This window comes from Bos javanicus, chromosome 13, assembly GCF_032452875.1.
Source record: "Bos javanicus breed banteng chromosome 13, ARS-OSU_banteng_1.0, whole genome shotgun sequence".
NCBI classification, from domain to species: domain Eukaryota; kingdom Metazoa; phylum Chordata; class Mammalia; order Artiodactyla; family Bovidae; genus Bos; species Bos javanicus.
Window position 1 is genome coordinate 17,961,401 of NC_083880.1, and position 24,261 is coordinate 17,985,661.

General features: G+C 43.3%; 2 protein-coding genes across 18 annotated transcripts in view; one reads left to right on the forward strand and one right to left on the reverse strand.

Annotated features, from left to right (window-relative positions):
* ABI1 (abl interactor 1) overlaps positions 1–5,508 on the forward strand; it is an 87,983-nt gene extending 82,475 nt beyond the window's left edge. For all 13 annotated transcript variants that reach the window (XM_061435881.1, XM_061435882.1, XM_061435869.1 and 10 more), the window contains one exon: positions 3,573–5,508. In XM_061435881.1, the coding sequence (XP_061291865.1) occupies positions 3,573–3,748 (176 nt within the window). In that variant the 3' untranslated portion in view covers positions 3,749–5,508. The remainder of the gene's footprint in view (positions 1–3,572) is intronic.
* Positions 5,499–24,261, reverse strand: part of PDSS1 (decaprenyl diphosphate synthase subunit 1) — a 39,960-nt gene continuing 21,197 nt past the window's right edge. For 2 of the 5 annotated variants that reach the window (XM_061435883.1, XM_061435887.1), the window contains exons 6-11: positions 21,983–22,094; positions 21,756–21,865; positions 14,729–14,809; positions 14,521–14,634; positions 9,224–9,304; positions 5,499–5,954 (exon numbers count right to left, since the gene is read on the reverse strand). In XM_061435883.1, the coding sequence (XP_061291867.1) occupies positions 5,814–5,954; positions 9,224–9,304; positions 14,521–14,634; positions 14,729–14,809; positions 21,756–21,865; positions 21,983–22,094 (639 nt within the window). In that variant the 3' untranslated portion in view covers positions 5,499–5,813. Of the gene's footprint in view, positions 8,337–9,223; positions 9,305–12,669; positions 12,820–14,520; positions 14,635–14,728; positions 14,810–21,755; positions 21,866–21,982; positions 22,095–24,261 lie in introns of those variants that run through there. The other 3 variants (XM_061435885.1, XM_061435884.1, XM_061435886.1) reach the window with 3 other exon arrangements.

Here is a 24,261-nt window from a genome sequence, read left to right on the forward strand (position 1 = left end):
ATGTTGCTGTAAACGGCATCATTTTCGTCTTTACTATGGCTGAGTAGTATTCCACTGTATGTATTAAATACATATACCACATCTTTATCCTTTCATCTGGAGAGACATTTTTAATTTTTTAAATTGAAAATATAGTCTGTTAATTGTGATTTTTCAAATGACAAATTTCCAACTTGACTGTGATTTTTAAGATGATAAACAGATAAGGCACAGAGAAGGAGTTAAATGATTTACTAGTAAGTTCATGTAATTAAGATTTAAAACCAAGTTTCTAAGCTGTTACAATAAAAATAGAAAACTTTCATATCTAAATATTTTAAAATATATTGGGAGATATATGAGAAAAAAACCTCAATTAAGGTTTTCAGCTACTTGATCTTGTAAATGAGAAAATAATCACCAGAATGTTGAAATTATGTGTAACTCTGATGTCCAAATTCACCTGCATTATCTGACATTCACTGTAATTATTAAGTAGTAGTGGGTGGGAAGGAAACTGTTTTTTGTGAGTTTATTTGCTTTTTGTCATCTACTTCTATGCCAATAAAAATGTCTTTGTAGAGTTCTGAAAAATGCATGCTATGTAGTTGATCACATTTGATTGCCACCTTAAGCAAATACCTGTAGCATTCTTTCCTACCCAAGTTTTAAATACATGGTTGAAGTAAATAGGCTGTTTTCTTTTTATATTTTTAAACAGTAAATATTCTACATATTACTGAGGAAGTCTTGAATGTTCTACTTCATATGTAGATTCTCATGTACCTTCAAATAGATATGCTCTTGTTATTATGAGTGTGATAAATGTGAGCAGTCTTGAATTGTGTTTTGACCCATATTTTCTGGTATGGAAAAGCAAATTTAAATAACTATGAAAATGGGACAAGTTATATTTACGTAACAGATTTGGAATGATATAATGGTTAATGTATTTGGTAATAGAGCAGGATTAAAGAAATCTCTTCACAAGTTGAATGAAATAATGAGTCTTAAACCAGGAGTCACCAGATTTTTTGGAAAAGACCAAATAATAAACTTTTTAAGTAATCAAGGTATATTGACATATTAGTTTCAGGTGTACAACATAATTCTTTGATATTTGTATATATTTGCAAAATGAAATATCTTAAACTTTGCTGGTCATTCAGACTTGTCACAGCTACTCAACCCCACTGTTGTAGCACAGAAGCAGTCGTTGAGAATCCCCTGGCGGTCCAGTGGTTAGGACTTCACGCTTCCGGGCTGAGGGCCCGGGTTCAAACCCTGGTTGGGGAACTGAGATCCCACAAGCCATGCAGTGCAACCAAAGGGGGAAAAACAAAACAAGCAGTCGTAGACAGAACACAAGTGAGGATGTGGCTGTGCCCCAGTAAAATCTATTGACAGAAAGGCTTTGGTTTGAATTTGGTCATGGGCCATTGTTTACGGACTCCTGGTCTTAATCAGAAAGTTGGTATTTAGTAGGGTTATATTTAAAGCCTTTAATAGTCACCTTTATAAGTCACAAGATGATTAAAACCAGGTTTAATAGGATTTCAATTGAATATGTTAATCCAACAGTATGACATGACTGTTGCAGAAGTCAGATTCAGTCATTTATATTAGACTAATAGTATGTTTAATTTTGAGGATGATATTCAGGAGGCTGAAATATTTTAATAAGACAGTGTATCTATAACGAGTTAAAAGCATTGTTTCTAAGTTGAGGAAAAATAAGATTTCAGAGGGACTAGATAGCTATCTCCAAATTTTTATCATGTAGACAGATGTAGGGGTTTCCCTGTTGGCTCACATCTGCCTGCAATTCAAGGGACACATGTCTGATCCCTGGGTCTGGAGGAGGCATGGCAACCCACTCCAGTATTCTTGCCTGGGAAATCCCATGGACAGAGGAGCCTGGCAGGCTGCAAAGCATCCATAGGGTCACACAGAGTTGGACACGACTGAAGTGACTTAGCATGCATGCATCCATGACAGATGTAGATAAGAATACTAGATGTCTAGGCCCACAGAACCCTACAGTGAGTATATAGAGAAGGGAGAGTTCAGACCTTTATGTGGACTAGGCTCCTACACACTAGGATGGACGCACATTGTTAATGGTTAAATACTCAGCAGTGAGAACTGTTACATGAGAATATATGCATTGGGCAAGGGGAGGGGCGACTAAGTTTCATTTACAGAGGGGGTTTGGCAAATAGAGACAATGAGTTGGGTGTAGTGTTTTTTACCAGCCCTTAGTATAAGTGGAACTAAGAAGATGAGGAAATACTATTTTAATTTTGCTGAATGACTTTGAGGATATCAGGCATTGTCATGATCAGTTTAAAACTCATCTATACCACTAAAAATGTGACGGAATACAAAAGAAAATGTTTCTTTCTAGCAGTCACTTGGTTTTCTTGGGTGGTTATTTAGCCAAAAATACCAGGATAATTAATGTTATTTATGCTGTATGTTTTGGTGTTTTGAAACTGGGCATGTTAATTGAGCCTGTGATTACACTGTGATTTCACTGCAGGATTATAATGGAGGAAAATGTACTTGTTGAGTTTACTTCATATACTGTTTTGTAAAGGGGGAAAAAAAGATCGCCTGTTTTACTTTATCAAATGATGCTGTGGATCAGTACTTCAGGTCTCTTCCTTATTGTAATTTATTGATTCAGAATAATTATGGAGCATAGCCACCTTTCTTAAGGAAAAAATGAATTCCAAAATATCTTAAATGTCTTAAAAATCCTCTTTTAAGAAAAAGATTACATGAGGTAATGAAAAAAATTTTGTATGACATACTTTCACATATATTGGAAAATTGCGTATTCCAGAATGATCATGTTATAAAGCCAGAAAGAAGGAATACTTAATAAACCAGTGGTTTGGAAAGCTAGTGATTTTTTGATGTCTTTCCTCTCCACAACTGTTTGCAAGGAAATGGATATTTTGTACTCAGCATAATCACAGATAACACAATAAATGGCAAAAATGTTCTCTTAAGTCCTATGTGAGTCTTTACTTATCTATTTCTCCTTTAAAAATAAAGAAAAATTCTTGCTGACCTCTAAGGTGTATATATATTTAAATCTAGGTATAGCCCCATAAATTATATGAACATATGAGTATTTTTCTGGGATGAGCAGGATGAGATTTACTTCATAATATATGTATATTTTTAAATTAGATAGCTCGGGTTGTTACCTGGTTTACTGATTGGCTCTGCAGCTTCACTCAATAGTTACTTTGATAAATGGTGCTTTGCATATGGTTGGCACTTAGTAGATATTTGAACAAATGAATTGAAACATGTAATAAATACTAAAATTCAGAGACCTTTCCGAAATAGGTTGGTAGAACTCTTGACTTCTCAAGTTATTTGTCAGTTTGGCCTGAAGATCAAGCTAGTGATTTAGGCACACAGTTGGGTACTTGACTTACCTGGATATATAGATTTAAGAATTAAGAGTATTCATAAAAAGCTTGGGTTTGCTATACTATTTGTTGGCATTACATTTAAAAATTCAATTAAACTTTGGATATAATGCACTCACATGATCTTCCAATTCTTCTCCACAGTTGTGGCAATATACGATTATACAAAAGACAAGGATGATGAGCTGTCGTTTATGGAGGGTGCAATCATCTATGTAATAAAGAAAAACGACGATGGCTGGTATGAAGGAGTCTGCAATCGAGTGACTGGTCTGTTCCCAGGAAACTATGTGGAATCAATCATGCACTATACTGATTAAATTTTTGCTTTTAAAGTAGATTCGTATTATCACTCAGTCATACTGTGGGACTATTATGGTTAACAGAATTGTCTTAAAATGTTTTAAAATGTGCCCATATTTTCAGAACATGCTGTTTTATTGGTATAATTGAATGTCTACTTATAAGCATAAATCTCTGAGGCAGTTTGTGGACTGCTGAGCAGCATTCTACAACGAGGCTGCCTGTCACAGATTATGCTTACATACTTACTTACACATTGTTAACCTGATGACCAGCCTAAATATTCTGGGGGTGTGGGGTCTATTTAATAAATCGTGATTCAGATCGTGCCATCACATGTCTCAGTGCAGCATGGTTACTAACGCTCTGTCAAACTAATACTAAAAATCAGAAAACTTAAATGCTGGTGCTGGTCATACTTTTTGTTTAGACTCTCTCATTCTTGAAATATAGTTTGTTTAAAGCATGCATACAAATTTATGTATTGAAATATACTTAAAAAAAATCCAAGATGCTTCCAATTTGTGTAATTCTTGGAGTACACGTACTTAGGTCTCTTGAAATGAACTGAGTCTCTAAGTTCTCCACGTAAAACAAAAACAAAGGGTTACCTGTAATGTTGTAATTTGTACCTAAGTTTTTTAATCAGTGAATTTGCATTATAAATTTTTTCCATTCATAAATACGTAAGTGAACCAAAGGTTTTTTTGTCCTTTCCTTCACTGGTTTGCTTTAAAAATAATGATAAATAAAAGATACCGATTTATTGCAGAATTATGGTTCTATTTTCTCAATATATTAACTTGGAAAAAAATTTAGCCTTATCTCAACCTATCCCAATAGCAGTGGCTGATTTTTGCAGAATTTAAAATCACAGATGGTTATTTACAAGTCAGTCTACTGAATTCCTTTTCTAAAGTAGCTTTTTCAAAGCTAAGATAATATGTCAAAGTGCACATGCTGTAGGTGAGATTCTTAAGGACTGCTCCAAGTCCTCTGGTTTTCCAGTGGACTGTCATATACTGATTCAATGATAGGAAATGCTAATTATCTTTTACATATTTTTTTTTGGTAGAAGTGAATGCAATGGATTTTTGAATAGGCACTGTTTAACCCATTACCTGGCACTTGCAACATAAAAAGATTTTAAATGTAAAGTAATTGGGGGGAAAAGGTGCGCCATGTATTAATCATTGAACAGGGATATACCTGGCCAACAGATCTGTGCTGTCTTTTGACATAATTGAAATGCAACATGTGCACTTTGTGTGTCTCCCCTTAAGGGAGGGTTCGAGGGGTGTTTTCTCATCGTGTATAATTCTCTGTTGCCTAGGACACTGAAGTAGAGCACTCAGTCGTGGGTTTCTGTGTTTCAATGATTTGTTTGGATTTCTAGTTATGTACTACTGGGCGTTTCAGACTTACCACAGTATAGTAAATGTTAAGATTAGTGCAAGATGTTTATTTCTGAAAATTAAAGGCCATTATTGCTACCAAATCAATGTGACTGTTGCATACGCATTTTGCCTTTGTTAATCTTAAACATGATTTTAGTATCACTGGTGATCAGCTACCTTCTTCATTTTTTTCAAGTGGACTGTTCTCTTAATTTTGTATATAACCTGTTGTCTAAATTTTATGTACAGTCTTTTATAATAAACCATTCTCCTATATGAAATTTTGGATACTGTTAAAATCTAACGTGGACTGAAATGTAGACTTCAGTTTTATGATCTTTACTCCTATGGTGAAACAAGATAAACCATATGAATTTTAACATTGATTATTTATTTGTGTAATGGCTTTACATGTGGCTACTATAACTGTGTAAACAATACCACATATAACCATCAAGATACCTCGATTAGAGTTTATAGGACTAGAATGACAGATTCAGATGGTTTAAATACATTTAGAAAGTTTTCTGAAAAACTTTGCCAATAAAAAAAAAAGTCCCATTAATAAGGAAATGATCTTTTTAAATGATTTTTTTGGTTATCTGCACATGAAGCAAAGTGTATTCCACAGAATTTTTGAGGCACAATCTGGTAAAATAGCTGCCAGAAATACCAGAAAGAGGTGTCATTTGTCTCTTGTGAGCACCATCTCTGAAAGCTGTATGAGGGCGTCTCTTTCTGGGGATGGTCGAAGTTTACTGATCTCGCTCACCGCTTTGTGGCAGTACCGCTGGGCGAGGTAGGTTGTCTGCTGCACACCGTCACTCTACCGGACGCGGAAGAAAATACAACAGAACAGATGCACGTCAGCCACTGGGGTCAGCTCTTTAAAGTCCTGCTACAGTGAGTTAAAACATCCTCTGGAGATCTGATTAAGAGCTGGACGTTGTTTCTAATGTTCTCTGTGTCTCTCCCACTTTCTCAGACTGAAGCACATTTTTATTCTATTACCATGCCAAGCAATGAACTCATTAATACCAAGTAGCCATCTATTTTCCCCCTATTTTTCATTTACGTATTAGTTTTTAAGTTACACATACACTAAAATTGATACAGTAAAACTCTAAGTGCAACTTAACATAATACATTCATAATATAGAAGAGCTTAAATGAAAATCAAGTTTCTTCTTCCAAAGGCACCAGTTTTGTCTGTTGGTTTTAATTATCTATTGCCTTTCTGTTAAGACGGGTTTAAGCCCAGCCGTACTGTCTCCCAGCTTGACCAGACTGTTTGTCTTCAGTCCTTCTATTGGTCACTGTTGTCGTCATGTAGCATCAACTTCTGACTTCATCTCATCTGAGACGAGGAAACCACTGCTCCTTCTCTTTCCTCTATCTTTACCCTATAGAGATTTGCATTCCATTTTGTAACCATGTTTTTATGTTGGTTCTTTCAAAAAGCTAAACACTAGTAAAATAATTATATTTACTATTTCTATTATGTCAAAATGTTTATGGAAATATCAAGACATATAGTTGATTTTATTTTCTTCTGCATGGTTCCCTGTCATTCAGAACAAGATATCTGTAGCATCATGATTGAAAGGACTCAGATTTTCTTTACCAAGTGTTTCAAAATATGACACATTTTAGACACAAAAATCCTCAACAAGGTACTACCAAACCGAATTTGACAACACATTAACAGGTTTATACATCATGACCAAGTAAGATTTATCCCAGGGATACAAGGATTCTTCAGTATATGCAATTCAACCAGTGTCACACACCATATTAACAAACTGAAGAATGTAAACCATATGATCATTTCTAATAGATGCAGAAAAAGCTTTTGACAAAATTGACAGAAACTGCAGAAAGTGGACGTAGAGGGAACCTACCTCAACATGAAGGCCACCTATGATAAACCACCAGCAAACAACATTCTCCTTGGCGAAAAAGCATTTCTGCCAAGATCAGGAACAAGACAAGGATGTCCACTCACTGCTATTACTCAACAGTGATTGCCTCGCATAGAAAAGTAAAGCCATCATGGTCTGTAGATGATATACTATACTATACATCAGTCAGTTCAGTTCATTCAGTCAGTCTTGTCCAACTCTTTGTGGCCCCATGGACTGCAGCAGGCTTCCCCGTCCATCACCAACTCGTGGAGCTTACTCGGACTCGTGTCTGGGGATGGTCCATTGAGTTGGTGATCCCATCTAACCATCTCATCCTCTGTTGTCCCCTTCTCCTCTTGCCTTCAATCCTTCCCAGCATCAGGGTCTTTTCAAATGAGTCAGGTCTTCGCATGAGGTGGTCAAAGTATTGGAGTTTCAGCTTCAGCATCAGTCCTTCCAGTGAAGATTCAGGACTGACTGCTTTTAGGATGGACTGCTTGGATCTCCTTGTTGTCCAAGGCACTCTCAAGAAGCTTCTCCAACACCACAGTTCAAAAGTATCAATTCTTCAGCACTCAGCTTTCTTTACAGTCCAACTCTCACATTCATACATGACTACTGGAAAAACCATAGCTTTGACTAGACAGACCTTTGTTGGTAAAGTAATGTCTCTGCTTTTTAATATGCTGTCTAGGTTGGTCATAACTTTTCTTTTAAGGGGCAAGCGTCTTTTAATTTCATGGCTGCAGTCTCCATCTGCAGTGATTTTGGAACCCAAAAAAATAGTCTGTCACTGTTTCCATTGTTTCCTCATTTATTTGCCATGAAGTGATGGGACCAGATGCCATGATCTTAATTTTCTGAATGTTGAGTTTTAAGCCAACTTTTTCACTCTATTTCATCAAGAGGCTCTTTAGTTCTTCACTTTCTGCCATAAGGGTGGTGTCATCTGCATATCTGAGGTTATTGACATTTCTCTTGGCAGTCTCGACTCCAGCTTGTGCTTCATCCAGCCCAGCATTTCTCATGATGTACTCTGAATATAAGTTAAATAAGCAGGGTGACAGTATACAGCCTTGACATACTCCTTTCCCTATTTGGAACCAGTCTTTTTCCATGTCCGGTTCTAACTGTTGCTTCTTGACCTGCATACAGATTTCTCAGGAGACAGGTCAGGTGGTCTGGTATTCCCATCTCTAAGAATTTTCCACTGTTTGTTGTGATCCACACAGTCAAACGCTTTGGCTTAGTCAATAAAGCAGAAGTAGATGTTTTTCTGGAACTCTCTTACTTTTTCGATGATACTATACATAGAAAATCCTCAATATGCCACCAGAAAATAGTAAAGTTGCATGATACAAAATACATATAAATCTCTTGCATTCCTATACACTAACAATGAAAGATCAGAAAGAGAAATTAAGGAAACAGTCCCATTTACCACTGGAACAAAAAGGATAAAATGCCTAGGGATAAACCTACATAAGAAGGCAAAAGAGAACCGTATGCAGGAAACGAAGATACTAATGAAAGACACCATGAACAGAGGGAGAGACATACCACGTCCTCGAAAGAATATTGTCAGAAGGACTTCTGTTACCCGAGACAAGCTACAGATTCAGTGCAATCCCTATCAAATTACCAACAATGGTATTTTTCATAAAATTGGAAAAAAAAATTTTACAATTTGTATGGAAACACAAAAGACCCTCAATAACCAAAACTATCTTAAGGAAAATGAAGCTGGAGGAATCGGGCTTCCTGACTTCAGACTGTACCTACTCTACAGCTATAGTAATCAAGACAGTATGATACTGGCATGAAAGCAAATGCAGGTCAGTGGCAGAGGATGGAAAGCCCACGCACCTATGGTCACCTCATCTCACAAAAGAGATGAGACTATACAGTGATTTTCAGTCTCTTCAGTAAACAGTGCTGGGAAAACTGGACAGCCTCATGTAAAACTAAATTAGGAAGGACACTCCCTAACACCACACACAAAAATAAACTCAGAATGGATTAAAGACCTGAACATAGGCCAACATAATAAAACTCTTGGAGGAAAACATAGAACACTCCCTGACCAAACTTGGTCTTGCGTCTAAAACTCGTTACATTAATTTGGTTACCAAAGGACTCTTCCACTGCACCATACCTACTGTTGCCACTCTTCCTTTTGAAATCGTCTCACCTGTAATACGTACTGTAGCGCTCTGTCCACGTCTCCTGGTGAACCGAACCGTCTCATTATCATAGCATTCATTTCTGGGAACTAACCAGAAAGAAAACCTATTTAGAGCTCTTGGGAGAAATCAAATGTTAAAGCTTCAGTTTGTAAGAACAGGTTAAAAAAAAAGGTGATCAAAGGTTTAAATGATGGGGGTGGGGGAGCAGCAAGCTGTACCAATTACAGCAGCAGAGTGAAGAGGATGCCTCCTTCCAGGCCCAGCGACGAGCCACGCCCTGAGAGGTGCCTCGACCAGTGCTCACTCTGCCGCGTATTCTCTGCTGGGTCCAACGCTGAGTGAGAGGGGAGGAGCCAGTGTACACCCCGACACCTGCTGGCTTCCCTCAGGGTCTCAAGCTCTCGGCTGCCCAAGTCACTGGGGGCCCACTGGGCCTCTCCCCTGAAGTTTCTGACTCAGCAGCCATGGGGCCTGAGGGTGCCCTTCTAGTGCATTCCCAGGGGATGCCGGTCCTGCCTACAAACTACGAAAATCAAATCACCGGCCTAAGACGAGGATGAGCCTTGTGCTTTTTAGTCCTAAACTGCGTCTCACTTGAGAGACACCAAAGTCTCTGAGCAGAGGGACTCCCAGGAAAAGCTCAGCTCATGGATGGACCAGGGCAGCACTGCTAGATGCCCACCGGCCCTGCAGTCAGCTGGGGAGGCTTCCGGTGCAGCTGCCTGGATCTGCTCCCTAAGGTTCTGACTCAGCTGGCTTGGGGTTTGGCCCCGGCGTCATATTTTAAAAACTTCGGGCATTTCTAATATGCAGCCAAGGTTGAGAATCATGGAGTTAGAGGAGACCAAGACAGAAGCGGCAGTCAGGTTACTGGAGTGAATTCTAAACACCAGTTTAAGCCGATGGCAGTTAAGAGGAAAACAGAAAACAGGTCCAAGGTGCAATGAGGAGAAAAATCTGTCCTGTAGTACTTAGCAACCAGGTAAGGGTACTGTCACCAGGAACAGAACCAGGAAGCCAAGACACCAAATCACTTCCTCCTCTAGACTCAAGCTCAAGGCCTGCCGCTGCCACAGCTGAGCTCCTCCACCTTGTCTATGTTAGGAAGGAGCCAAGCTACACGATCAGAAACCTGTTCTAACAGCTTATAGTCTGTGAAATGAGGTTACAAGGTGTGTGGTTCCGGCCAGGCAGTGCTCAGGGCAGTGGCCAGTGCTCCCCTGGCAGGGTGCCTGGGGGATGAAGTCAGCTTTGTCCTGGAACCACCATGGTGTTAGTAATCCTGGAAGGGAAAATAGGTCACACAGAAAAATCTCAACTAGATGGCAGCAAATGACGAATGAAGAATGTTCCTTTCGGAACAAAGTACGTGTCCAGACAAAGGAGAGGCGGCTGATAACTTTATGAAATGTAAAGAGCGGCACCTGGTTAGTTCTTAAATGAAAACCAGTGATTAGTTTCAGGTACTGGTCTTTTAAGAACAAAAAATGTAAGTTTCATAGGAAAGCTCCCATCAGTCAATTTTAGTGGTAAGAGTCAAACCAAGTAGGGTCTCAGTTACTTAACACCACATTTCACAACTGGATTTCTAGAAGGCTGCGTATCCTCAAAGCTAATGTGATACTGGTCCAACAACTGGTAAAACTGCCTTTTTTAGGGGAGATGAGCATTTTCCTGCAGTACCAACAACTGGAGTAAAATATGCTGATGGGGTGGTTTCTCTTGATTCCTTTTACTATGAAAAGCACTGAGAAAGCAAAATCTGGGGGAAAAATTTTTTTTTTCCATTGAGTGTTGACTACATCTTTCCTTTGAAGCATGAAGTATATGCAGTTTTAATATGCAAATACCAAACTCTTCCTGTTCCAGAAACTTGAGAGAAGACATGAGAAATGCACCAGGCGGGAGGAGTGCCGGCCTGCCTGCAGACGCACTGAGACAGGAAGGTTCTTCTTGCCTGGGCTCTGATCTTAAGAGGATGTCACCTGTGGCCGAAATCAGTGTCTTGACTGTGAGGTCTGTCTGTAAACTAATGACAAAAGGTGGTCGGTAAACTGTGGTGTACTTGTTACTCAAGCAAAAGTTGGGGGTGACTCTAAGGCGGCAACACTTACAACAATAGCAGAAGCCCGTGCAGCTGGTGCGGGGCTGGTGGTGGTGGTGTCGGCAGTTGGAAGCATGACTACAGGTTGACATTTAGGTCTGCTGACTGATCACAGAAGGAAGAGATGCAGAAGAAGGAAGGAGAGAGCTTTTCAAGGGTATTTGGGAACAAATATAATCTCACCAAAGAAGAAAACAACTTCCATTTGGTTTCTGAAGATCCTGAAATCCAACCTCTATTCTTTAAAGGTTTACTTTAACGTTAAGATTTGTGTCTTTTATAGATAGTAGCATGTGTACACATGCACATGGAGCATGCTGCCATCTCCGGGACTGCCCCAGAGACGTGGAAGAGTTTCTTCAATTCCCAGTGGACTGAAAAACCTCTTCTGAGAGATTTTAAAAATAGTGAGTTCCAAACAGAAGGGGTTTCTATCAACAAACTCCCAATTGTAAGACAAGTCAGCGTGCTAAATGAAAGGAATAGTGGTCTCCCAAAGTTGCTTGTCTTGGTGCAATGAAACTCAATGTTCTTAAGTGGAAAAATTCAAGAATTAATCTGCAAACAAAACACACCTACCTATGGAAAAAGATGACAGGCATCTTGGAATTACTCCACTAAATGGGCAAATAGCAAAGGCTTGACACGGACTCCTGAGTGTCTTCAGAGCCTTTCCAGCATGGGAGAAGCCAGTTCCCTGCTCTGGGTGGCCTCTGGGGGCTCAGACGGGCCCTTTGGACACCAGCGCTGATCCCCACAGGCAGCAGCAGTAATACTGAGCGTGTGGGGACACGACACTGGTCTGAGAGGATGCAAAGCCTGCTGTACCATTTACCCGAGGCTTCCTTCTGGCCAAGTCTGAGCATCACTTTCTTATTTGCAGAAGGGACATACGACCTACCCACAAAGGAGCTGTGAGATCAGAGGTTAAGAGCAATGCGTTTGCCTTCAGTGGAGATACTGCACAGTCTCATGTTATTTTATGGAAACTGTTTTATCCCAAGTCAATTTTAGGCCCACAAATCTTGACAAATTTCTGACCAAGAATCTTAATTTTTGACAGTGTGAACTAGTAGAGCCTAGACGTGATGTTTTATTTGAAAAGAACTAAAACATTTGACTAACAGTAGGCCCGTGCGCCTCAAGACAGAACAGTCAGTCTGCTCAGGAAACAAGTCCTGTCTGGAGCGTCATCCTGCTCGGCCTCACTCCAAAGGCTGTGCCTTAACTCCTTTTCTGGGCAGGTGGGAGAAGCCTGGCCAGTGAGGGTGAGTCGCGATGCTGGGGCGTCCCCGTGATACACAGCTGTGCTTTCGTACACTGCATGCTTTTGTTTGTCCCTTTTCCTTTTTTAAAAGACCATCACTTCTTAATCTCGTAGACAACTGACAAGTCCATCTGTGGGAGTGCTCCACTGCCCTCCGATGTCACTCCCTCCATATCTGCAGGCAGAATTAGTGATACTCCTTCGAGGAGAGGAAAGTAAATGTGTTTCTTCTGAAATAGATTCGTGGTCAAACACAATCAGAAGAGGCAAACACTCCGCATCCTAAGGTTGAAGTGGGACCCTGCTGTTAACTGAGTCCCAGGGGCTCAGGACAGTTAGGTAGGCTTGGGGAGACTTCTGACGGCACAGCCCCCTGAGACTTTCAGCAGACTGCAGGCTTCTTTAGGGAGAGGCGTGTTCCCCAGGCATCCTGATAGCCCAGGGACCAGGGCTTGTGGCTGGGCCACAAGAGTGCCGGGCCCAGCTTGTGGCTCCTCACCCTAGTTTTCCTCACCGGGGCCCGGGAAGGAGCCGCGGGTCTGCAGCCAGTGCTGCCTCTTTCTAATCAGAGGCGTGGATTACATGGACGTGGCTCGTGAATCCTCTGCTTTTTTGAGCTCATAGTTAAAAAAAAAAAAGTCCCTCACTCACGCTTTAATGCACACAAGGTGATCTGGCAGATTTCTGTCAGAACGTATTGCTCTGAATTCTGGCTGGGCAAGTCAGAAGAAAGGAGCCACTCCTAGCAGCCCTCACACTTCTCACCTCTGCCTCAGCTTCCCGAGGGGCAGCCCAGAGCCTGTCCCCAGCCTCGCTCTTCTGTCCCCTGCTGCCCCCAGGCACCCGCCTTCTCTGAGTATCTCCCTGTGTATGGCTAAAAGATAAGACTGTTTTCTTATACCAGAAACTGAGCGAAAGCAAGGTCACTGGTTTTTAGCATATCAAAATGGATCCAATATTTAAAAATCAGACCATAAGAAAAAAAAAACACAAATGGAATCACTGAGGTCTATGGAAAACATGAGTTATCTTTGTAAATTCTGAGAGAAATGGAGGCAAAATCTTCAGCAGACGACAAGTTACAACATTCTGGACCAAAGAGCTAATTCTAAATTTCACAGCCTGGTGATGAACATTTAGCTTTGCTAAATAATGAATTAAACATGAAGATGAAAATCTATTAGAAAGAAGTCCAAATACCAGCTAATGTCCTACTTCTTTCAAAGAGAGCATTTGGCAAACCAGAAGCAGCGTGGCCGGGGGCCAGAGCAGGATCTGGACGGGTCCGCCCTGCGAGTCACTGAGGCTTTCTCCGAAGCTTCCAGTTTTTCATGCATATTAAGGCGAAGATGATGGAAGCTTTACTTCCTTCCTTAATAGACAGCCCCTCAATCTGGACCAAGAAGAAACTGTGGTCCCAGTGCATCCCTCTGCTCTTGACATTTTTGAGGCAATGGCAGAGGCTCGCTGAGAGCAGCCAACAGTCCGGTTAAATTTCTAGAACTGGAGAATTACTCCTGCTGGGGGCCTTCCTGTGCCTGTTGAACGGGCTCTGATGCACAAAGTCCAGCCCTATAATGGAGATGTGGAAACTGCCTACCCTGTCAGTGCCCAAGACACACAGAAATGATCACAGTGCTTCCTTAAATGCACACGGCACTTAATGCACACAGTATCTCCATGAATATCATCCTTACAGTGGCCCTGGAAGGAAGCTTATAATCTTCTCCATGTTACAGACAAGGAACCAGAGTTCAGAGGCAAAAATGACTGGCTTGGATGCTTCAGTCCTGTACTTGGGATCACATCTAGAACTCTGGTCTATTAGAAACGCTCCCACCTCATCTAACCTTCCCATCAGCTATGCCCGGCAGGTACCAGTCTCACAGGGCCTCCCGGAAGTGTGTCCCAGGCAAGTGCATAAAACCTACCTGCTGACATGCAAATAAGACGGGGCCAGTGGCTAACCCGAGCTTCAGGTCAGCTGAAGTCGGTTTGCCCATCTGTTCAGAACACGAGGTGAAGTCCAGGACGTCGTCTATCAGCTGGAGAGGAAGAAAGGGCTGTCACAGCCCCGCCACACCAGTATCCCCACCGCCATGCCCGCTGGACCGCACCCCTCCAGAGCAGCAGACCAACCTGAAAAGCGATGCCCACGTTCTTCCCATACTGATAGGCAATCTCATGCACCGCTGGGTCAGGGCATCCCAGGACAGAGACCTGAAACAGAGGATCCCGAGGTAAGCTGCTGGAGGGCAGACGCAGGATGGCGGCCCCACGGGGATTCACACCACCTCCTCAGAAAAGGGGCCATGAGGCTGGGTGTGCAGCCAGGAGAGACTGCTCTCAGGAGACCAATCACAGAGTGCCCGTGTGTCTGACCTATGGAATAAAGGACTTCAGTCTCAGACTGTTTTTTTAAATTTCAAGAAAACTCGCCTTTCCCACCTCTTTTCACTAGACAGGCCATCTTTCCCACCGCTTAGGGAAAAATGAGATAGGACTAGACCACTTCTGCAATGCGGGAGACCTCGGTTGGGAAGATCCCCTGGAGAAGGGAAAGGCTACCCACTCCACTATTCTGGCCTGGAGAATTCCATGGACAGTCCATGGGGTTGCAAAGAGTTGGACACAACTGAGCGACTTTCAAAAGAAAAAAAAAAAGACCAGTTCTGCTAGTCAGTCTTTCTGACGTGCAAACCAAACAGACTACAGTATCTGAAATGCTGTCTTCCAGTGCCTGGCAAACCTGGCCCAACTGCTGGCATTATTTTTATTTTTCTACTGACACCCTTATTTTAGGAGTAGAGATCTGATCTAATCGTACACAGGATGTGGCCATACTTCATTTCCCCATTTGTAGTCCTTATAATCATTTTTGTTGATTTCACTTGATTCTGAAAAGCTGTTTTTTCTTGGTGTCTGTACCAGCCTCAAGCCTCACGCTTCAGACACAGGTGTGATTCTTGCGTTACCTAAGGACAGTCCCCGGTCCTACCGTTTCCATGCTTCTCTCACAAGAAGTCAGGTAACTGTATAAAAGCTTTTTTCCCTGTTCACTGAGGGAATAGGACTTCTAAGTCTCCTGTAAAACTCAAAAAGCCCAGCTGGCACTGGTTACTCAGCACTTTTCCCACTGCTCTGCTAAGCATGCAAAGCAGGCCCAGCCACACTTCAGAGAACGGGGATGGGGTGGGGGAGAACACTCCTCCAGGGGAGAGAGGGCCTGGACTGGCCCCGAGAGCCAGACAGAGCTCTTCTGGGCCTCCCGTCTGACCTCAACCCTCACCTTCGTCGGCCTCTGGGGACACGGGGGACCCTGCTGGGCACAGGCAGGTGGGCGCCACAGTGACCTGGGCCTCCCATCTGACCTCAGCCCTCTCCTTCATCGGCCTCTGGGGACACGGAGGACCATGCTGGGCACAGGCAGGTGGGCGCCACAGTGACCTGGGCCTCCCGTCTGACCTCAGCCCTCTCCTTCGTCGGCCTCTGGGGACACGGGGGACCCTGCTGGGCACAGGCAGGTGGGCGCCACAGTGACCTGGGCCTCCCATCTGACCTCAGCCCTCTCCTTCATCGGCCTCTGGGGACACGGAGGACCCTGCTGGGCACAGGCAGGTGGGCGCCACAGTGAGCCTGGGGGGCTGCGCTTCTGCCCCTCAGTTACCACGTGACCTTCGTGATCCTGTCTGTGCTTCAGTTTCCTCGTCTGTAAAGCCAAGGCTCACAAGCGCCCACAGCAGAGGCTGGAAGGAGGACACGTGATGCCACCCATGCTCTCTGCACACCGCGGGCGTCTAGCTGTAACCCCGAGTGTCTGCCAAGACTGTGACCAGCCCTCCTCCTCCGCTGCTGTGCCTACAGGAGCCGGGGAGTGTCCTGGTCTGCTGCCGCAGCCGGAACACATAACCTGAGCAGGTTTTCAGGGACTGAGTGAAGCCCATGCCTGTGTCATGTTTGGTCACGTGTCCTCGATAAAAACGCACACGTGGTAAAAGGCCAGGCGGCCGCTCACTTGAGTGAATGAAAAACTCAACTGCTCTCAACAGCAGAGACCTTACCACCAGCAGGCACTGACCCACGGTGGGCTGTAGGGAGGGATCCATGAGACCACCGGGGGAGACAGTGCAGAAATTGTGAAAGAAGTCAAGAAGTGCATCAACCTGGCTGAGAGAATGAGTGCGTAGCCAGGCTCGGGCAGCCTGGGACATGCTGAGCCCAGAAAACAAAGACATCCCCTTTCTAGATAGAAATAACTCGTAAAGCAGTTCTGTAGAGGGTGATGCTATTTCCTATGCACAAAGCAGCACAGAAATACAAACTTCCTTCCTGAGAAGTCGATTTTTAAAAACGCCATTCTATTTCTAAACTCAATGGATTAAAATGTCTGGAGTACATAGGATAAGCACTGTGCCTCATCTTAGATCTCACAACAGCCTATAAATACCTCTTCTGGGGCTGATAAGGGTAAAAGTCAACAACCACTTAGCACTCTGCTGGGCACTATCCTGAGATTTCTCACGTTGCCACTCACTGAGGAGGCCGGCGCCGAGACACAGCGGAGACCAGGTGTCACAGGATGAGGAGGTGGCGAAATCAGGACCGAACCCCAGGCGGTCTGCCTCAGACTGGTCCCGATCACATGGACCTGCTGCCTTTAATGGGCCTCAAAGTCGAGGCTCAGAGAGGCCGGTCATGGCGCTCAGGAAGCAGAGAGCCCTGAGTTCGCCTCACCGCCCCTGCAAAGCCAGGCAGTAAAGGGACACTGCTGCTCAGATTGCCCACAATGGCGTGAAGAGCACCCCTCCCCTGCTGCCCCTGCCCCGTGAGGCCTGTCTGACCAGGAAAGTCAGAAGGGACACAACCCAAACCAGAAAGGGGGCAGGCTGACACGCACGCGTCTCGTCTCAGCCTGAGTCGCCCCCGATCTGAGTCCTGGGGAGGGTGGAGCGGAGCTCAGCTAACTGTTCTGTCTGAAGCAGGTCCACAGCCAGGCTACAGGGCGCACGAGTCGAGGGTGGGCGGTAAGGACCACACCTCTCAGGAGACTCCTCTGCACCTCTCCTCAAAACCATCAGAAAGATCACATCGACAAGGGCACAGCCCTTGACATCTATTGAGCATCTCTGTCTTTAAAGGGAGTGTTTACATCACTATGAGAGTTAATATATGTACTGTGGTCTTATTTATTAAAAATAATGGAGATTATTGGAGCTCCACCATTATATTAAAAAAATACCAAAACAGGTGGTTGTCAGAAACCAATGGAAAACACTGGGAGAAAACTTTTTCAACATAAAATCACAGATAAAGGGTTAATGTTCTTCATATATAAAGAACTTTTTAAAACTGAGGAGAAAAGACCAACCACCCATCAAGAAAATGGGCAAAAGACATGAATATACAATTCACAAAAATTAAAGAACTGAAAGCAGCCCTTCAGCATCTTAAAAGGAGTTCTACTTCACCAGAAAAGAGAGGTGTAAATTAGAACTCCATTGTAACACCATTTCTCATCTGTCAGACGGTCAAACACTCAAGTCTAAGGCTACATTTGGTTAGCGTGGCTGTGGGAAAACAGGCAACCATGTTAACCATGGGCCTTGGGCAGACAGCCCCTGGGAGGAGCACACAGCGGTTCAGTCCCCAGCCGACAGCTCTGGTTTGCCCGCCTCACACCCCTGCTTGGAGCTGGATCTGGGCCAACAGGTCCTGGGAGGGGCCGGCCACAGAGGCAGCCCAGGTCCCAGGCCCCAGCCCAGCCCACTCCACACCATGGCCTAGCACCACGTCTGCAACACACACACACCCAGCGTGCATGGCAGCAGCCTTACCAAGCCAAGACACGGAAGCAACCCAAGTGCCCAGCAATAGAAAACTGGTTTAAGAAGATGTGTGTGTGTGTGTGTGTGTACACACACACACACACATACACACACTGGAATATCCTTCAGTCACAAAAAGGAATAAAATACTGCTATTTGCAGCAATATGGATGGAACTTGAGAATACTATACTAAGTGAAGTAAGTCAGAGAAAAAATATTACACGATGTCACTTATATGTGAAATCTAAAAAATAATAAGAATGAATCATTAAATACAAACCAGAAACAGAGGCACAGCAAACAAACTTATGTTTACCACTGGATACAGGGATAAATTAGGAATATGGGATTAAGAGACAGAAACTACTATAAGTAAAACAGATAAACAACAAGGATTTACTATACAGCCAGAGAATTATATTCAATACCTTATAATAAGCTATAGTGGAAATAATCATATATATATATATATATATATATATATAAAATCACTGAATCATTTTCCTATATGCCTAAAATACAACTATATTTCAAATTGAAAAAAAAAAAAAAGATTCTCGACAACTAAATGCAACATGAGATCCTAGACTAGATCCTGGGCCAGAAAACAACGTTCCCACTTGTTCTAACAATATTATGAGAGCTACTAACATTTGAATAAGGACTACGTGTAGACTAGATAAGAATATCATATAAAAAGTAGGCGTTCTCCAGCTCTGACTCACAACCCGAGGCTCTGGGGCGGCCCTCTGCAGCTTTGACAGTAGCTCACTGATTCCAGGCCACATGCAGCACTTGAGAGAACAGAAATTCAGGGGAAAAACAAACAAGAAAATGAATGAATACATGAATCTGCAGGGTTATCATACCCAGTTCTGGTTCAAATCTCCGCTCAGCTACCGTCTGACTGGAAAACACTGGATGGGCTGCCAGACCCTCTGGCCTCATTCCCGTGAGGCTTTCTGGGGAACAAGGCACAGTGCTCACGGGTAAACTACATAATGTATTTTGCGTGACTATGTACAGAAACAAAGAGCCAATCACCTTTTAAGATTACTTCTATTTTAACATCAGTCAGTGTCCCAAAACAATCCTGAACAGCCCTCTCTTAGATTTAATACCATTTTTCATTAAACAGTCCTTAGGACAATGAACTGCAAGCTGTGAGGTTTCCTTCAAATTGCCATGACGTCCTGAGTTTCATTAGTTCTTCTCTAATGCTTCTGATGTTTAAATTCTTACCCCTTCTTTTTGGTGTCTCTAATTTGCTTTGTGTGTGTTCTCTCAGAGCCCACGTGTCTGCGTTTAAATACCAAAACCACATAAAAATAGTTTTGAATATATAACACCTCTGGAACATCTCTCCCCATAGGCACTTATATATAGAAACTTTTATTCAGGGAGCTCACACTAGCATTCTGCTTTATTAATTCTAACAGCTCTGGAGCTCAGGAATAAATCACAAGAAAAGTGGCAGTTCAGGGCTGATGGCAGCCTGCCTCCTAGTGGACAGCCTGAGACATTTCATTTTTAATGAGGTCCACCTGTACCTGCCTACCTGTGAGGGACCAGGCCCTCTTTATGAACGAATACACCTGCGGCCCTGTCTTTGGCTTCCTAAGCAGAGGACAGCGAATGCAGTCTCTCCCTGATGGCGTGGCTCACTGAGTGCGCGCTCCCGTTCTGGCTCCGGGGCAGCAAGAGCCGCTGCCCTGTGGAATGTCCACTCTGCGGACAATGACCCTCAGTGTTTCAGATCCAACTGCCCCACTAACGGCTGTGCTTCTCTCCCTGCAGCCTCAGGCCTGTGACGATTTCACTGTCACCTAACACACTAGTGAGCCTGGGTCTCCAGCTGCATGGAGACATTGGCCATCAAGGGTATGATGAACAATGAAACATCAATGTTCTTAAGATTAATTAAGATTGAAGGCCACCATTTAAAATTTTTCTTTTTTCTAATTTAGCATTCTCGGGCCTATCCTATTTTTGTCTCTCTTTTTTTAGAAAACCACACTCACAATTTCTGGGAAATTAAGAAAAAATGCTCTTTCAATAAAAAGACAAAAATGGCTGAGATTGTGGCCATCATGGTCTACATAATTCACATTCCTTTGGGTTTTAATTGGGTCTTTTTAGGAAGAAGTGTTTTCTTCATTCTTTTTTGGCTCAATTACAGTTACACATTTCTTGATACTTTTCCAGACACATTACTGGCAAGGGGCTTTTTCACCTAAGAGGCCTGAGAAAAAGCTCTCTTCAACTGTAATTATGTTAAGAGTGTATCATGACAGCAACTGACACGTGCCCCTTAGCAGTCTCCCCTTCTTGCTGCTTTAATCACAGGGACTCTTACTTGGCCCAGTTTTCATCCTGCGTCTCTGCTAGGCTGAAAGACGGTCAGATGAATAATTCTAGGCAGAGAACTGTCTCTCATCCGTGGGCTAGCACTGAATGATTAAAGACAATATTGATTTTTAAAAAAGGAAATTATGTGAAGAGTGGAGGGAAGGCCATGAGAAAGCAATGGGTACAGAAAAGTTATGGTGCAGGCTCAGCTGATACTCAGAAGCAGAAGGACTTTTTTATAGTCCATAGAACTGGGAGGGGTTTATTACTCATAGAAAAGGACACAGAACACTGGTACAATCTGTTAGTCGGATATTTTCACCCAGGTCAATATTTAAGAACACAGCAGAGCACTTTGTAACTTTTTACATGTAAAATGTACAAAACGGGGTGTGGTAACCATGAGGGAGACCATTTAGTTGTTCAAAATGTTGCACCCATTTGGAAATTAGGTTGGGGAATATATTAGAAAGCTTGTCTTGATTCGACTCCTAGGAGGAAAGATAAAAAGTTGATGCCTAAACAGCAAAAATGAAAACCACAGCAGAAGTTCTCTGCTGTCTGGGGATGCAATTCTTTTCTCAATTACTCTTGGGATTTTGGTCACTATTTTAAGATTTTCCAGTGCAACTTTTTCTATGAGAATTAGCTCCCAAGAAAGAGCTGCTCCTGCTGCTAAGTCACTTCAGTCGTGTCCGACTCTGTGCGACCCCATAGACAGCAGCCCACCAGGCTCCCCCATCCCTGGGATTCTCCAGGTAAGAACACTGGAGTGGGTTGCCATTTCCTTCTCCAGTGCATCAAAGTGAAAGTGAAGTCGCTCAGTCGTGTCCGACCCTCAGCGACCCCATGGACTGCAGCCTTCCAGGCTCCTCCATCCATGGGATTTTCCTGGCAGGTATACTGGAGTGGGGTGCCACTGCCTTCTCCGAAGAAAGAGCTAGAAAGCTTTTTTTTTTTTTAACTTGAAAAGAAACAGAACGTACATACTGCTTTACAACTGTTGGCGATCAGACTTGCAGTCTTCTTGAAAGTCTTCTCAAGGTAGTGTGCAAATCTTTCATTTTCATTTTCTTTTGACCCGAGCTGAAGAAATTCACCTACAAAGAAGGAAAGTGGCCAGGTGAGGGTTTTGTTTTGTTTTTGGCAGGGGGCAGAGGGGGAGAGCTGGTAAAATACTAAGAATGAATAAAGAAGAAAAGTCAGAATTAACCTACCACGCACCAAATCTTCAATCACTTGGGTTAAAATAGATATAACCGTTGTATTTCCAATTCGTGCCAGAGCTATTGATGCTGCAGAAAGAATTAAGTCGCCAGCAAGGACAGCCTAGAAAAGAAGAAAAACCTTCAGAGAAAAGTGTCCGAGCACTGGAGCCAACAATGAAGTTTCTCAGGAGAGAAGTCCAGAATGGGAGGGAGAGAGGGCTCATCCTGGGTCTCCGTTTTTCCTCTTCCTCAGCGGGATTATTTTACACGTTTGGGACCCTGTTTGAAATCTCTTGGCTCTCAGAGATTACCCAGTCTGTCTCTCCAGTTGAGAGCTGAAGAAACGAACGCCTGGAGATGGGAAGTGCCTGACGCCCTGGCTGCATCCTTGGCCACCACAAAATGCATCCCACTGCCTTCATTTAGTTCTGGACCATTCGTTCTCCCATCACACCGTGTGGCTACACCTCTGCACTTACTGTTTCTTCTGCTCAAAAAGCCCCTCCCCTTCACCTGGTGCCTCGTGTGCAGGGTTAGCTCAGGCGGTACCTGCAGGAGGTCCACTGAGACCCCTCGGTCTGACCTGTGAGCACAGTGCCCCTCGGGCACTGCTCTCTTCCCACTTTTTTCCTATTTGCCAAACCCCTAAGGGCACAGATTGTGAATCACCCAGCTAGTACTTGGCACACACCATGGCTCCACGCGTGCTTTGCTCAATGAAACCTAAACCAAGGAACCCTGGCTCCAAGTTCAAAGCTCTTAGTACACTATTACACGGCCTATCATTCCAGAACAAGACATTTTTTCACTGAACATGCATGGATACTTTTTCAATCTTCTTTAGATGATGAGTTAAATGTTTGCACTGTTTGCCATTAATTATAAACCATATGATTGGATTATATGCAATAATCAAGTATACTAATTTGCATACTTAAAGGATATGCATAAGTGTTAAAGAGTAGTTATAAATGATAGAGTTCATGGAAATTTTAATCCCTAGAATATGCAACATAACCACATTTTCAGTCTTTATTCCACACAGCACGTGGAACCTAAGTTCCTCAACTAGGGATTGAACCCATGCCCCCTGCAGTGGAAGCGTGGAGTCTTAACTGCTGGACCACCACAGAAGTTCCAAGTTTTTATTGTCTATTAGTTCTCCGGCATTTAAAAATTAGTGATGTTCAGTTTGTTTACCAACTAAACATCATTTTATACAACATACACTGTATGAGGTACCCTGACATAACTGTAAATGCACACTGATAAAGTCACTGTACACATCGTGACTTACAGGCTCACAACATCCACCTCCACCCCACAGCTCGAGCAGCTGAAGGCTCAGGGTCTCCCAGCTCCTGCCTCTTTCCTCTCGGCCCTGGGGATCCCTGGGGCCAAAAGGGAAGTGAAGCTGCCAGACTGGGGATGGCTGGGATGAGGGGTGAAAGCAAAGTGGCGCTAGAGTCACAGGCAGGGAAACCAGGGCTCACGGAGGCAGTACTGTGTGGATGGACCTTTACTGGTAACACGCGGTCTTGTCTGAGGGCCAGGGAAGGGGAGGTGGCCCCGGGCAGGGCGGACCAGCCACGCAGCTGAGAGAGGCAGTGAGGGTCGAAACACGATCTCCCGTTTGCACCCAGGAGGCCCCCAGCAGCAGAGGCACTCACGAAAGGGGCCAGGCAGGAGAAAACGCCACCTTGTTCACTCAGCCTCCTCTGCCCAAGCGCTCAAGTGGCCCTGAAAATGGACACAGCAAACTGCAGGCCACGTCACAGGACACAAAACCCTTTCATCTAAAATTGGTGATAAGAGGCTTACAATTCAAACTGCGGACTTGATTATACAACAGAATTGTGTATACGACAGCAAAACTGGCATGCAAACATAGTAATTAAGGCATTATTTCTTCTTTGAATACGACTGGCAAACAGGTGGGAACCAGGTACTACAGACATGTGAGGGATGGGAAGGAATGGAGAGGGAATACGTGTGTGCGTGTGTGTGTGCGTGCGTGCGTGCGTGCGTGCGTGTGTGTGCGTGCATGCTTGGGTATTTATACTTTTTTTTTTTAGTTTTATTTACTTGCCCTGACACTCTCACATGTGGTGGTTAAGGAATTCAGGTGAATCTGAGTAATCTGAGCCCGAGTAAAAGGTGTGACTCCTCATAAGAGACACTTTTTGGATAACTACAAATATGCTTTCCTTAACTGAATTCTATGTAAAACTGTGATTAAATAGAAATAGTAAGTTTATCTTTCTATGGTATTATCTACAATCAAACAT